General features: G+C 46.1%; 1 protein-coding gene across 2 annotated transcripts in view; it reads right to left on the bottom strand.

The window, feature by feature from the left end:
• Positions 1-16,036, bottom strand: part of LOC112249199 (furin-1) — a 109,264-nt gene that overhangs the window by 20,483 nt on the left and 72,745 nt on the right. For both annotated transcript variants that reach the window (XM_024418960.2, XM_024418961.2), the window contains exons 5-6: positions 11,936-12,064; positions 11,667-11,743 (exon numbers count right to left, since the gene is read on the bottom strand). In XM_024418960.2, coding sequence (XP_024274728.1) covers positions 11,667-11,743; positions 11,936-12,064 — 206 coding nt within the window. The remainder of the gene's footprint in view (positions 1-11,666; positions 11,744-11,935; positions 12,065-16,036) is intronic.

Raw genomic sequence — 16,036 nt, 5'->3', positions numbered from 1 at the left:
GACTGTATGTTTGTTTTACTCCATGTGTAACTCTGTGTCGTTGTATGTGTCGAACTGCTTTGCTTTATCTTGGCCAGGTCGCAATTGTAAATGAGAACTTGTTCTCAACTTGCCTACCTGGTTAAATAAAGGTGAAATAAAAATAAATAAAATAAATGGTGGCGTGTCGACTGGCCAGCAACGCAGGACAGCAGCAGTCCATCTCAGAGCCACAATGTGCTTATCTGACCTCCTCATTCAGAAAATGTGGAGGACATAAATGGTCGAGTCAACAGCCCAGTCAATCACATCCTCCGAGTGAGTGGGCCTTTGCAGACTGTGGGTTGCTGCTCCAATGGAGAGGGATCAAAGCAAACATGCCACGGTCATCCGGTCTGGTCTAGTCTGGGGGTCAAGGATGAAAGTGGGATTTTTGGAGGTGCTGGAACCGCTGATGAAATCTCCTGAAGAAATGGTTTGTGAAGTCTTCTGTAATGGAGGAATGTACAAAGACAGACTGACCATGTGAAAGCTATAATGCCTTATTGTTGTCACTTGTTAAATCCACTTAAATTCATGTAGATGAAGGGGAGGAGACAGGTTAAAGAAAGATTTTTAAGCCATGAGACAATTCAGACATGGATTGTGTATGTGTGCCATTCAAAGGGTGAATGGGCAAGACAAAAGATTTAAGTGCCTTTGAACAGGTTATGGTAGTAGGTGCCAGACACACCGGTTTGTATCAAGAACTGCAGCGCTGCTGGGTTTTTCACGCTCAACAGTTTCCCGTCTGTATCAAGAATGGTCCATTACCCAAAGGACATCTAGCCAACTTGACACTGCTTCCCACAATTGTGTCAACATGGGCCAGCATTCCTGTGGAAAGCATTTGATACCTTGTAGAGTCCATGCCCCAACAAAATTTCCCCCTTACACTAACTGGTTGTGCCACCTTTAGCTGCAACCAAATGCTTCCTGTAGTTGTTGATTTGTCTCTCATATCGCTGTAGAGGAATTTAGGCACACTCGTGCATGCAGAACTACTTTAACTCAGCGACATTTATGGGTTTTCAAGCATGAACTGCTCGTTTCAACTCCTGTCACATCTCAATTGGGATTAGGTCTGTACTTTGACTAGGCCATTACAAAACTTCACATTTGATTGTGTGTTTTGGATGATTGTCTTGACTTAATATTAGGAAGGCGTTCCGTATCTGTAACTCTGAAGGTAAGTGGAACTCTGTTATACTATGTTCCAGGCTTCCAGCCTAATAACCACTGGGGGTTCAACCAGCTGGCCGGAGTCCAGGTCAATTCCAACTCATTTCTTGATCCAATGGAAGCACAAAAACAAACAGAACATTAACCAAGATTATCTATGACAATATACTGTTTACATTTGACATTTTTAATCACTTATCCAGAGTGACTTACAGGAGCAAATAGGGTTAAGTGTCCTGCTCAAGGGCACATTGACAGATGTTTCACCTAGTCGGCTCAGGGATTCGAACCAGCGACCTTTTGGTTACTGGCCCAATGCTCATAACCACTAGGCTACCTGCAGCCAAATTGAATTTCAATTGATTCGATTTCCTGCATTGCCTTAGCCTGGCATTGACATGGGATTGAACCCAACCTTGTGGTGTGGTTACAGAGGTTGTTACTGAGCAGAGCTCTGGTGTAGGCTATACGAGGGGACTCAGATGTATTGGCCTATCAAAACACACTGAGCTCCACTCTAGCAGAACAAAGTGACGTCTCTCACTCTCACAGGGGAGGAGGAGGGCATCTTTCATCATCAAGTCACAGTGAGATAAATTAACATCACAGAGCCTTAATATCCCCCTGACACGTCTCACTGACAGTCTGGACTGATCTGACACACTGGCAGACTCACTTACCATCAGTCACAGACCAGAGGACAAAAACTCTACTTTATATTACTGCTGTAAAGTGTGCAGTTAAAAGGCCTTCCATAAAACAACCATCAATGATATATAATATAGATGAACTAAATGTACTTGCCTGGGATCAGACACTGACTCATGTGAGTGGGTCGGCCTCCATCTTATATTTCATGAAAGAATACACTGACACTCACGTTCAACACACACCGTGCTGGTATGATATAAATTACAGCATGTAGAGAGGTGCATCATCAGTAATAGATTATAGTTATCCCTTTTATTCAACGGTTACTGTTCGTAATGAGATCAGCTCTGATCCAATCCCTGGACCATCTGTTACAGGCATGTTGAATAACAATGTTTATTAACCCTCTCGGAGTCTCACACACACACACACACACACACACACACACGTCTCATATTTGAGGTTAAAAATACAGTGGCTGCGGTTCCAGAATTTCTGGAAACTCGATTTGCTGTGGCTAAAGATCTCTACTTATGTGCAGGATTTTAAAAAAAGGTAGCTGCTGCTCCCTCGGGCCGCCTTCGTAGCTGCTGCCCCCTCGGGCCGCCTTCGTAGCTGCTGCCCCCTCGGGCCGCCTTCGTAGCTGCTGCCCCCTCGGGCCGCCTTCGTAGCTGCTGCCCCCTCGGGCCGCCTTCGTAGCTGCTGCCCCCTCGGGCCGCCTTCGTAGCTGCTGCCCCCTCGGGCCGCCTTCGTAGCTACTGCCCCCTCGGGCAGCCTTCGTAGCTGCTGCCCAGTGCTCTACTGCCGCTTCCAAGACATGTTCCAACTACTGCATTCCTTGCCTCAGTGGGATATTAAGCATAAGAGTGATTTCATGTTATTTTTATCAATAGGGGAGTTAGGCTACATGCAGCTATTTGCATTGTACACAAAATAAATGATCAACATGTTCGTACAAACTTGCAGATTGCTTTTTGCGACAATGCAAACCTCAAGTGGGCAGTTACATGCAGCCATTTAGGCAGCATATCAAACACAAGCAAGACATAGACACGCAGTCTAATTAGTGATTATAATGTTCCTGTTTCGCCATCATTGCCACCATTGTTTAAGCAGGTGGCAGACATGCAGTCAAAGTAGTAGTGTTCTTTTTCAGCAACTCTGGCTTGTGGCTACAATATGGCAGCAACTACAAAGATTAGCCTACATCATCACACAAAATGCTAATTGTTTTTGCTCCAATGCAATGTGTAGGGGACTGCATCCTGCTTGTGCAACTGTAATATCCGTTACAACAGACATAGAAGGTTGTAGCCTTCCTAATGGCCTTGAATGTTCGTTCAAATCGCCACAGGGTTTTTATTTCAGCTGTTCAGAACTATGAGGCAGAGGCTATCACCATGGTTCAGAAGAGAGTGAGTAAAAGAGAGAAATGTGAAGGGAGGTGGAGTGTGAGCCGCAGCAACAGAAATGTGAAGGGAGGTGGAGTGTGAGCCGCAGCAACAGAGAAATGTGAAGGGAGGTGGAGTGTGAGCCGCAGCAACAGAGAAATGTGAAGGGAGGTGGAGTGTGAGCAGCAGCAACATAGAAATATGAAGGGAGGTGGAGTGTGAGCAGCAGCAACATAGAAATGTGAAGGGAGGTGGAGTGCAGCAACAGAGAAATGTGAAGGAGGTGGAGTGTAGCAGCAGCAACAGAGAAATGAAGGGAGGTGGAGTTCATGCAACAGAGAAATTAAGGAGATTTTGTGAAGGGAGGTGGAGTGTAAGCAGCAGCAACAGAGAAATGTGAAGGGAGGTGGACATGCAGCAATTTGAAGGGAGGTTGTACACAAAAGAAAATGTGAAGGGAGGTGGAGTTGAGCAGCAGCAACAGAGAAATGTGAAGGGAGGTGGAGTTACATGCAGCAACAGAGAAATGTGAAGGGATGTCAAACACAAGCAGCAGCAACAGAAAATGTGAAGGGAGGTGGAGTTGAGCAGCAGCAACATAGAAATGTGAAGGGAGGTGGAGTGTGAGCAGCAGCAACAGAGAAATGTGAAGGGAGGTGGAGGTGAGCAGCAGCAACAGAGAAATGTGAAGGGAGGTGGAGTGTGAGCAGCAGCAACATAGAAATGTGAAGGGAGGTTGTGGCAGCAGCAGCAGAGAAATGTGAAGGGAGGTGGAGTGCAGCAGCAACATAGAAATGTAAGGGAGGTGGAGTGTGAGCATCATCAACATAAAATGTGAAGGGAGGTGGAGTAGCAGCAGCAACATAGAAATGTTGGAGTGTGAGCAGCAGCAACATAGAAATGTGAAGGGAGGTGGAGTGTGAGCAGCAGCAACATAGAAATGTGAAGGGAGGTGGAGTGTGAGCAGCAGCAACATAGAAATGTGAAGGGAAATGGAGTGTGAGCAGCAGCAACAGAGAAATATGAAGGGAGGTGGAGTGTGAGCCGCAGCAACAGAGAAATGTGAAGGGAGGTGGAGTGTGAGCAGCAGCAACAGAGAAATATGAAGGGAGATGGAGTGTGAGCAGCAGCAACAGAGAAATGTGAAGGGAAATGGAGTGTAAGCAGCAGCAACAGAGAAATGTGAAGGTGGAGTGTGAGCCGCAGCAACATAGAGAAATGTGAAGGAGGTGGAGTGTGAGCAGCAGCAACAGAGAAATTGAAGGGAAATGGATTTCAGCAACATGAGAAATGTGAAGGGAACTATGAGGCAGCAGAGAAATATGAAGGTTCAGAGATGGAGTGTGAGCCGCAGCAACAGAGAAATGTGAAGGGAGGTGGAGTGTGAGCAGCAGCAACAGAGAAATGTGAAGGGAGGTGGAGTGTGAGCAGCAGCAGCAGAGAAATGTGAAGGGAAATGGAGTGTGAGCCGCAGCAGCAGAGAAATGTGAAGGGAGGTGGAGTGTGAGCCGCAGCAACATAGAGAAATGTGAAGGGAGGTGGAGTGTGAGCAGCAGCAGCAGAAAATGTGAAGGGAGATGGAGTGTGAGCAGCAGCAGCAGAATGTGAAGGGAGATGGATGTGAAGCAGCAACAGAGAAATGTGGGGAGGTGGAGAGCAGCAGCAGCAGAGAAATGTGAAGGGAGATGGAGTGTGAGCAGCAGCAGCAGAGAAAATGTGAAGGGAGGTGGAGTGTGAGCAGCAGCAGCAGAGAAATGTGAAGGGAGATGGAGTGTGAGCAGCAGCAGCAGAGAAATGTGAAGGGAGGTGGAGTGTGAGCAGCAGCAGCAGAGAAATGTGAAGGGAGATGGAGTGTGAGCAGCAGCAACAGAGAAATGTGAAGGGAAATGGAGTGTGAGCCGCAGCAACATAGAGAAATGTGAAGGGAGGTGGAGTGTGAGCAGCAGCAACAGAGAAATATGAAGGGAGATGGAGTGTGAGCCGCAGCAACAGAGAAATGTGAAGGGAGGTGGAGTGTGAGCAGCAGCAACAGAGAAATGTGAAGGGAGGTGGAGTGTGAGCAGCAGCAGCAGAGAAATGTGAAGGGAAATGGAGTGTGAGCAGCAGCAACAGAGAAATGTGAAGGAGGTGGAGTGTGAGCAGCAGCAACAGAGAAATGTGAAGAGGTGGAGTGTGAGCAGCAGCAGCAGAGAAATGTGAAGGGAAATGGAGTGTGAGCAGCAGCAACATAGAAATGTGAAGGGTGGTGGAGTGTGAGCAGCAGCAACAGAGAAATATGAAGGGAGATGGAGTGTGAGCAGCAGCAACAGAGAAATGTGAAGGGAGGTGGAGTGTGAGCAGCAGCAACAGAGAAATGTGAAGGGAGGTGGAGTGTGAGCAGCAGCAGCAGAGAAATGTGAAGGGAAATGGAGTGTGAGCCGCAGCAGCAGAGAAATGTGAAGGGAGGTGGAGTGTGAGCCGCAGCAACATAGAGAAATGTGAAGGGAGGTGGAGTGTGAGCAGCAGCAGCAGAGAAATGTGAAGGGAGATGGAGTGTGAGCAGCAGCAGCAGAGAAATGTGAAGGGAGATGGAGTGTGAGCAGCAGCAACAGAGAAATGTGAAGGGAGGTGGAGTGTGAGCAGCAGCAGCAGAGAAATGTGAAGGAGATGGAGTGTGAGCAGCAGCAGCAGAGAAATGTGAAGGGAGGTGGAGTGTGAGCAGCAGCAGCAGAGAAATGTGAAGGGAGATGGAGTGTGAGCAGCAGCAGCAGAGAAATGTGAAGGGAGGTGGAGTGAGCAGGGAGAAATGTGAAGGGAGATGGAGTGTGAGCAGCAGCAACAGAGAAATGTGAAGGGAGGTGGAGTGTGAGCAGCAGCAACATAGAGAAATGTGAAGGGAGGTGGAGTGAGCAGCAGCAACAGAGAAATATGAAGGAGATGGAGTGTGAGCAGCAGCAACAGAGAAATGTGAAGGGAGGTGGAGTGTGAGCAGCAGCAACAGAGAAATGTGAAGGGAGGTGGAGTGTGAGCAGCAGCAGCAGAGAAATGTGAAGGGAAATGGAGTGTGAGCAGCAGCAGCAGAGAAATGTGAAGGGAAATGGAGTGTGAGCAGCAGCAACATAGAGAAATGTGAAGGGTGGTGGAGTGTGAGCAGCAGCAACAGAGAGAAATGTGAAGGGATGTGGAGTGTGAGCCGCAGCAACACAGAGAAATGTGAAGGGAGGTGGAGTGTGAGCAGCAGCAACAGAGAGAAATGTGAAGGGAGGTGGAGTGTGAGCAGCAGCAACAGAGAGAAATGTGAAGGGATGTGGAGTGTGAGCAGCAGCAACACAGAGAAATGTGAAGGGAGGTGGAGTGTGAGCAGCAGCAACAGAGAAATGTGAAGGGAGGTGGAGTGTGAGCAGCAGCAGCAGAGAAATGTGAAGGGATGTGGAGTGTGAGCAGCAGCAACAGAGAAATGTGAAGGGAGGTGGAGTGTGAGCAGCAGCAGCAGAGAAATGTGAAGGGAAATGGAGTGTGAGCAGCAGCAACATAGAGAAATGTGAAGGGTGGTGGAGTGTGAGCAGCAGCAACAGAGAGAAATGTGAAGGGAGGTGGAGTGTGAGCAGCAGCAACATAGAAATGTGAAGGGAAATGGAGTGTGAGCAGCAGCAACAGAGAGAAATGTGAAGGGAGGTAGAGTGTGAGCAGCAGCAACAGAGAGAAATGTGAAGGGAGGTGGAGTGTGAGCAGCAGCAACATAGAAAACATGTGTGTGTAAAATAACATGTGCAGAATGTGATCCGGATCCATAGGTTTTCAAGAGGGGCGGGGACCAAAACACTATTCGCAGCCACAGCATTAATAATATCCTCTGAATCTGACTAATTGTGTAACAATGCTCTGCAGTCTCTACACAATGGTGATATTTATCTAGAGGGATAAGAGCAACAAAAAGCCATGTCAATAAGTTGAACACAACAGGCAATATCTGATTACAGACACACATGTCTGGAGAGAAGACTCAGACATACACATAGCTACAGCTGGCTGCCAGCCCAAAGCTAACCATTAGATTAGCATTCATTCAAAGAACAGACAGCCCTACTTGCATCACATCACTGTGTGGAGGAAACACATTCTACTCGAAGACTCAAACACGGGCTCAACTGAAAGCAGGCAGGCAGTGTCTAGGCACTACGGTAAACCCATAGGGTAATACCTCACCAAAGTCACTTTGAAACAGACTAACTCTAAGTAATTGCTCTACTGTAGTCTGGAACATGGGCACAAATCTTGGATCAGCGCCCCAAATCCTAGGCTAGAACTCAAAACTGACATTGAATTAGTCCAAGTGCTAATTTTACATAAATGTGATGACGCTGGGTCAATTGTCTTCGTCCTTGCTTTAATTGACAACTGCAGTAGGTCAAATAATCCATCTCCGTCAGACCACTAGCTGGCCGTTCCTCCTGGCAGAATTTACTATTAGGCACGGATCTAGGATGAGCTTGCCATGCCCAAAGCCTCACCCGTAGGGGGAAAACTCAAAAACAAACCTAAGCTCAGTGTGAAGGGGCAACTCCATCCTTCCTTTGTCTGGGCTGCAGCAGAGCAAGAAATGAGGCTGGTCCCTGAGGAGCTGCAAGTCAGCCTGACCAGAACTACTGGAGCAGAGACAAGGCCATCTCCATCGCCAGTCTTAACACCACTGACAAAGCCAGTTTTCAACTGAGCTGGCCAGAAAGTAATAGATAAAGGTAAACTGAGGAAAGGATACTGGAGACGGTGTTGGAATGATAAACTCGGAGGGAAACAAGACAAACTTCCCAGAAGTTTGGACCAACTTAACCTAAGGGCATATTAAAATAAAACAGGAAAGCTGATTTCCATGGTAAGGTAAAAACAACATTATCATTGTGCTGTGAAAATGCTGATTTGGCTTTCTCCTTAGCTGGAACTCATATTTCATAGTTATCAGTTTCGATAGAACATGGCTCCCATACTGGTGTGGAACTAGAGGGCTGAAACCAAAAGGAAACAGTTTGATGAACTTTCGGGATGATGCAGCCAATTTGGTACTCACATCCCCATGGCAACCAGCTGCCTCCTGAAAGGTCTCACATTAGCATAATAAATGTTTATACGAGGGGGAAAACCACAGGTGGAACTTCCATGAAGACAATATTTCAAACGGAGCCTGAAAAGGAGACATAATGGAATAAACAAATTAACGAGACAAATATTTTTATGTGGGAAAAACTACAGGTGGAACTTTAGAGGTTTCCTACAGATCAGAAACACAGTGCTAACAGCCATTACATCCTTTCAGGTCATACATAAAGTTAGACCTATTATCGTTGCGTAACATAATGAAATTTGCTAAGGCAGATCCAATTGGTTAAAATCCAAAATGGACACCCTACTACCCATAGTGTACTACGTTTTAATGATGCCAAAAGCAGTGCCCTACATAGCGAATAGGGTTCCATTTGAGCCTGGGCCGTAGTTCGTCTTTGTGTGAGAGCTCTTTCTTCGCTCTCAGATGGCATATTGGGCTATTGATAGCTTGGCAAGGCGCTCCTTCCACTCGCTCTGCTTTTCCTAACTTGAATTAATTACTGAGAAGAAAATCATTTGTGCTCTCTGAGGCTGGGCCAGTGGCCCCAGCTGATCATTAGGCTCTCTGCTCACTGCCTGCCTGCCGGGCCTCTGCCTCGAGGTAAATCTGGACAACTGCTCCGGCCCCGCTCCTACTTAATCAGCTGACTAATGAGTTGACCTACAGGACAAAAGGTCTCTCAGTGTTTATGGAACAGAGGCAGAGGGGGAATACAAAGCAAACATCTTGTGTAACTAATCTGAGACGCTGTAAAATGAATCAACCTGGGTTGTTCTGTGGAGTGCTCCTGATAAAGAGCCTTCCTCCCAACACTGATGACCGGGAACATTAGGAAGAGGGATTTAATGTTCCAAAGAAATGATGGGCTGTAATGAAGAACAAGCGTTCTCCTCCTCTAACTGATAGCAATATTTGATAAGTCAGAATGCAAACTTATAACATCAATTGAACTATTTTACTTGGCCCCTGCAGCCTTGGCACAGACACAAACATGTGTGTGTACTAGACATTTCATGCTGTGTGTACACAACCTGACATGTGACAGTGATACAGCGGAAACTGAAAGCAAATACTACACACAAACACACATGCCTCCTGTTACAAAGCAAGAGCTCTTTCTGTCTTGCACTAACAGACACAGAGAGCTGGCACCCTTGAGGCCTGAGAAAAGGTGGTCAGATGATGATCACAAACACTTACGGCTACCAGCAATATCCCCAATGTTCACCCAATATACAGCTACATTACTGTGTGTGTACAACTACAGTACAGTTAATCTAAGTTTTTTGTCCTTGATGGTATCTTGCAGAAAGCCAACTCCCTGGCTCTTTTGAATTAAAATATTAATATCATGATATCAGCCATAGTACAGCAGTTACAGCACCGCATGATAAAATCAACTTCCTCCAGAATGTAAAAAAAATACCTCAAGTCTACTTCCCACTGCTTTACCAAAATATCTCAAATAACAGAAAAGCCTCCGTTGACAAAATCAATAACAAGAGAACCTCAGTTCAAATCTTGTGGAGATTATCACGCGCTATACCTAGCTGTAAAGCCTGCTACTCCCAGCTGGGGAAGGGTATTTGGGAAACATTCAATACATAAAAAGAAACCCCCCCCCCAATTCCAATTTTAGCTCGCAGCAGAGGCCCCTAGAGAGACTGATCCTCCTGTTCTAAGACAGTAAGGCTGCAGACCCACAAGGCCAGATCACATGTTGACTTGAGAAACACAGGGCTGAATGGCCACATTGCTGCAGAGGAGCGTCCTCATGCAGGGGAAGAAAGGGAGCTTTATGGAGGTGAACAGAACTGGGCTTTCTGCAGGGAACAGACCCTTACACAGCCTTACAGAGCTCCAGCCTGCCCACAGGGTGTTTACACACACGCCTACACAAACCCCACGCAGTTACACACACACACACACACCTACCTCAGTCCTGCCACGGGGAAGCGAGGCAGAGCTGGGTGGCCGCAGATAAGGGCTGGGGTGAGCTAGGCAGGGAGGAGAGGACAAGCCAGGAGGATTCTCAGTCCAAAGGCATTTACTCCACTGCGTGTGTGGGATAGGGGAATCAACTGTCTGTTGGCTGTGTGTATGCTGGGGGAATCATAATAACGGATGTGTGTGTGTGTGTGTGTGTGTGTGTGGTCAGTGGCAGAGCTCCATTGGCGTTAGCTCTTACTCCGCCGTTTCACTTTCTCTCTTTGACAGCAGGAGGCTCAAGACCTATGGCTATACACACTAGTGTAGGAAGTAATGTACACTGTTGTTTTACTTGAGGTCATCTCCATCTCTCCTCACACCAGTCTGGCCTCCATGTGGACAGTGCCTGCTCCAGACCCATGCAGTCTCAGTTGGAGACCTTTGATTTCCACCAGCATCTAACTATAACCTTTGTCTGTCATCACCAACCATGGTCAGCCTCAAGATAAAAAATGTAAAAAAGGGTATTTGGCTAGCAGCCCGAAACCAGCAGATTACAGAAAATCACAATTTAAAAGTCAGAAAGGGGAAGCACGCAGGGGAGCGAAACGAGGGGAGCAGGCCTTTCCAGAGCCAGGAGATTTGTCGTATTTCGTTAACGCTGATGAAATTAAATCGATCAATTCAGGGCAGCAGGGAAGACATCGGGGCAGTAGTAAACAAGTCTTAATGCCATCTGCTCAGGCCACTGTAGTAAAGCTGCTTTCTTCACAAATTCACTTAATCCCAGGAGATTTACTCCATTTAACTAGGCCACAGAAATGCCCTGGTAGCAGCTGGGTGATTTAAGACTCTAAAGCACATGTGCTTGCTCTCGATTGGGGGGAGACCCAAAACCCATTGAGATGTTCTCCGGCCCTCTAAGAGTCTACTACTTCAATCGGTCTCCCGGCTTATTAAAATATCTCAACTGTCACATTCAACATATTCATTGAGTGCACTTCCCTTTCCAGGCAGAGAAGCTCTGCTCTAACAGTAGTGGGTAGCCCAACACCTGACAGACCTGGACCCAAGCCAGAGTGATGGTGACCATAACTCACTCCATTACACCACCACCACTTTCGGCTTTGTCTCGCTCCCTCTCTCAGCTGACTGCATGAGAAAATACAGTATTTTTATCAGGACATCACAATGAAACAGCCTATTCATGTAGAGGCGTGACGTTTCCTGTGTCCTACACATCTCTCCTCTCAGAACTGAATCATTATGTGGCATTGGCACACGACGTGACTCGGATTTTTCCATGATAATCATGCATTGATGTCAATGGTAGATTTGAATAAAGAATTCAGATAGGCACGGGGAGATCAAATTCTGCTGTCACTGAAACAGTGTCTTTTAAATCAGGGTCTTACCGGTTGTCGTTGAGTTGTGTGTATCGTGGCTGAGGGTCTGGATCTCCATCGTTCACATCATAGCTGGCGTCTGGGTCCTACAGGCAGACAGGGACAATCAGAATCACTCATCTATGATAAGAGGAGCAAAAGTCTAGGGGTGAATACCAATAGTCCAAAATGGCCTCCTCTCCTCATCAACATGGATCATGGAAAGGACGCCACCTTAAACTATTGAGATGCAGCAGCCCCAGCCTTGAAGCCAGGGGTAAGATGACGGTGATACTCACATAGTTTGATATAAGGTCTGGGTGGTTCTTCTCTATACCATCATCCAGGATGGACACCACCACTCCCTTCCCAGTGTAGCCCAGCTCCCATGCACCTTTGGCATTCAGGTCACGATGATTAGTATTGTACTGTAGAGTAGAAAACACCAAAACCAGTCAAAAGAGTCTAAAGAGCCATTACAAGACACGCAAGCGAGATGACGAAAATGATCAAACTTTGCATTATCAAATTAAGCAATATACCTCAAACCCCTGAGGTGCCTTATTGCTATTATAAACTTGTTACCAACGTAATTAGAGCAGGAAAAATATATATATGTTTTGTCATACCAGTGGTATACGGTCTGATATATCACGGCTGTTAGCGAATCAGCATTCAGGGCTCGAACCACCAAGTTCATAATTGTTTTTAGACTATGAAATAAAAAATATATATAGCGATCGTCACCAAACAGAAATATATAGATGAGTGTTTTCTGGTCACAACTTGCAGACTTGTTTACGTGCTCCTGTGCGTTTTGTTGCCAAACTTACTTTGCTACCTGACAACTTTACAGTTTTTACTTTTTCCCCTCACTCAACTTTTTTTTTTCATTAAACTTTTTCACTCCGGACGTTTTATCTGGCCATGGTTCGTCAGGACTTCCAACAGTCGAAGCTAAGTAGTAACATTAACATGATGCCTTCTAATTGCAGTCGCTGTACTCATAATTTACAGGAGAACGATCGCCTTATGGCGAGGATAGCTGTGCTGCAAGCCCAGCTTCAGACGCAAGCGTTAGGCAAGGGCAATTTCAGTGTAGGAAAGGATGAAACAGCGTCTGTGCCACCAGGAAGTACAGATAGTAATGTTAGTATAAATCCCCTCACACGGTCCCCGCAGCCGGACAATTTTCTCATTGCTTCTGGAGGGAAAGGCTGTAGGATTGCTCAACCGGTGTCGCTCATTCAGCCGACAGAAACTTTCAACCAGTTCTCCCCATTAAGCAGCGAGTCGGAGTCAGAGGTCGAGCCTTCTCTGGTCTCTACTCCTCCTGTTACGGGGTCTGAGACGCCGCAGGCTCCCACCATTAGCTCTGACAAATTGAAAACCCTAGTCATTGGCGACTCCATTACCCGCAGTATTAGACTTAAAACGAATCATCCAGCGATCACACACTGTTTACCAGGGGCAGGTCTAAGCTAAAACTGGCGAGTGTAGAGATATTGTTATCCATGTCGGCACCAACAATGTTAGGATGAAAGAGTCAGAGGTCACCAAGCGCAACATAGCTTCAGCGTGTAAATCAACTAGAAAGATGTGTCGGCATCGAGTAATTATCTCTGGCCCCCTCCCAGTTAAGGGGAGTGATGAGCTCTACAGCAGTGTCTCACAACTCAATCGCTGGTTGAAAACTGTTTTCTGCCCCTCCCAATTTGTAGATAATTGGCCTTCCTTCTGGGACTCACCCACAAACAGGACCAAGCCTGGCCTGTTGAGGAGTGACGGACTCCATCCAAGCTGGAGGGGTGCTCTCATCTGATCTACAAAACATAGAGCCCTGTCTAACTCCCCTAGCTCCACAATGAAATAGGGTGCAGGCCAGGCAGCAGGCTGTTAGCCAGCCTGCCAGCTTAGTGGAGTCTGCCACAAGCACAGTCAGTGTAGTCAGCTCAGCTATCCCTATTGAGACCGTGTCTGTGCCTTGACCTAGGTTGGGCAAAACTAAACTAAGACCTCCTCCATTCCTGCCATTATTGAAAGAGATTGTGATACCTCACATCTCAAAATAGGGCTTATTAATGTTAGATCCCTCAATTCAAAGGCAGTTATAGTCAATGAATTAATCCCTGATCATAATCTCCTATAGAAATTCAAGGAACTCAGTGAGGAACACTGTATGTGGCCCAGGAGGCCTGTAAACAGTAGCAATAAAAAGTGATTGGGTAGGCAGCATAGATTTCATGACTAGAAGCTCAGAAAAGACGAAAACGTTGGGGGTTTTATTGTAAATTTAAATTTGCTATCGTAAATGTTATGGGGATATGGTCACCTTGTAGTCATAGCAGATAATATTCTAATTTTTGGTGACTTCATTATTCACATGGAAAAGTCCACAGACCCACTCCAAAAGGTTTTCGGAGCCATGATCGACTGAGTGGGTTTTGTCCAACATGTCTCTGGACCTACTCACTGCCACAGTCATACTCTGGACCTAGTTTTGTCCCTTGGAATAAATGTTGTGGATCTTAATGTTTTTCCTCATAACCCTGGACAACCATTTTATGACGTTTGCAATTGCAACAAATAATCTGCTCAGACCCCAACCAAGGAGCATCAAAAATCGTGCTATAAATTCTCAGACAACACAAAGATTACTTGATGCCCTTCCAGACTCCCTCTGCCTACCCAAGGACGTCAGAGGACAAAAATCAGCCAACCACCTAACGGAGGTACTCAATTTAACATTGCGCAATACCCTAGATGCAGTTGCACCCCTAAAAACATTTGTCATGAGAAACTAGCTCCCTGGTATACAGAAAATACCCAAGCTCTGAAGCAAGCTTCCAGAAAATTGGAACGGAAATGGCGCCACAGCTTGGAAAGACAGTACCGTGCAGTATTGAAGAGCCCTCACTGCTGCTCAATCATCCTATTTTTCCAACTTAATTGAGGAAAATAAGAACAATCCAAAATTTATTTTTGATACATTTTTGATGCAAAGCTAACTAAAAAGCAGCATTCCCCAAGAGTGGATGGCTTTCATTTCAGCAGTAATAAATTCATGAACTTCTTTGAGGAAAAGATCATGATCATTAGAAAGCAAATTACGGACTCCTCTTTAAATCTGCATATTCCTCCAAAGCTCAGTTGTCCTGAGTCTGCACAACTCTGCCAGGACCTAGGATCAAGGGAGACACTCAAGTGTTTTAGTACTATATCTCTTGACACTGATGAAAATAATCATGGCCTCTAAACCTTCAAGCTGCATACTGGATCCTATTCCAACTAAACAACTGAAAGAGCTGCTTCCTGTGCTTGGCCCTCCTATGTTGAACATAATAAACGGCTCTCTATCCACCGGATGTGTACCAAACTCACTAAAAGTGGCAGTAATAAAGCCTCTTGAAAAAGCCAAACCTCAATGCAGAAAATATATTTTTTAAACTAATCAGCCTATATCGAATCTTCCATTCCTCGCTAAAATTTTAGAAAAAGCTGTTGCGCTGCAACTCACTAACTTCCTGAAGACAAACAATGTATACAAAATGCTTCAGTCTGGTTTTAGACCCCATCATAGCACTGAGACTGCACTTGTGAAGATGGTAAATGACCTTTTAATGGCGTCAGACCGAGGCTCTCCATCTGTCCTCGTGCTCCTAGACCTTAGTGCTGTTTTTGATGCCATCAATCACCACATTCTTTTGGAGAGATTGGAACTCAACAACTACTGTGATTATTATTATTTGACCATGCTGGTCATTTATGAACATTTGAACATCGTGGCCATGTTCTGTTATAATCTCCACCTGGCACAGCCAGAAGAGGACTGGCCACCCCTCATAGCCTGGTTCCTCTCTAGGTTTCTTCCTAGGTTATGGCCTTTCTAGGGCGTTTTTCCCAGCCACCATGCTTCTACACCTGCATTGCTTGCTGTTTGGGGTTTTAGGCTGGGTTTCTGTACAGCACTTTGAGATATCAGCTGATGTAAGAAGGGCTTCATAAATACATTTGATTTGTTTGGGTGATGTGGCCCATGAGAAATGTGTCAGGCTGCATTAGACATCAATCATAACAGAAAATGGCAAAATCCCCATGGGAGGCAGACTGCATCCTGTGGCACCAGATAGGCTTACACCCTCCTGTGGCGCTAGGCAGACAAAGACATAGACAGATAGGTAGGCAGACTCGTCACTCAGCATGTAGCATCAGTCCTCGACCAGACAGACCAGACTCCGCATACATCTCTCAGAGCCACCCTCTGAGTGTCTGTTCGTGGACAATCAGCTAGCAGGGTAATGGTACAGAGAGACTTCTACACAGGCCTTTTGGTATTCTCTCCTTATCATACTTGACCTTTGGTCAAATACCATGTTTGATGCCTTGCCGTTCTCACACAG

This window comes from Oncorhynchus tshawytscha, unplaced genomic scaffold (assembly GCF_018296145.1).
Source record: "Oncorhynchus tshawytscha isolate Ot180627B unplaced genomic scaffold, Otsh_v2.0 Un_scaffold_4_pilon_pilon, whole genome shotgun sequence".
Taxonomy (NCBI): Eukaryota; Metazoa; Chordata; class Actinopteri; order Salmoniformes; family Salmonidae; genus Oncorhynchus; species Oncorhynchus tshawytscha.
The sequence above is the reverse complement of the archived record's forward strand: the minus strand, read 5'-3'. Positions and strand labels throughout refer to the sequence as shown.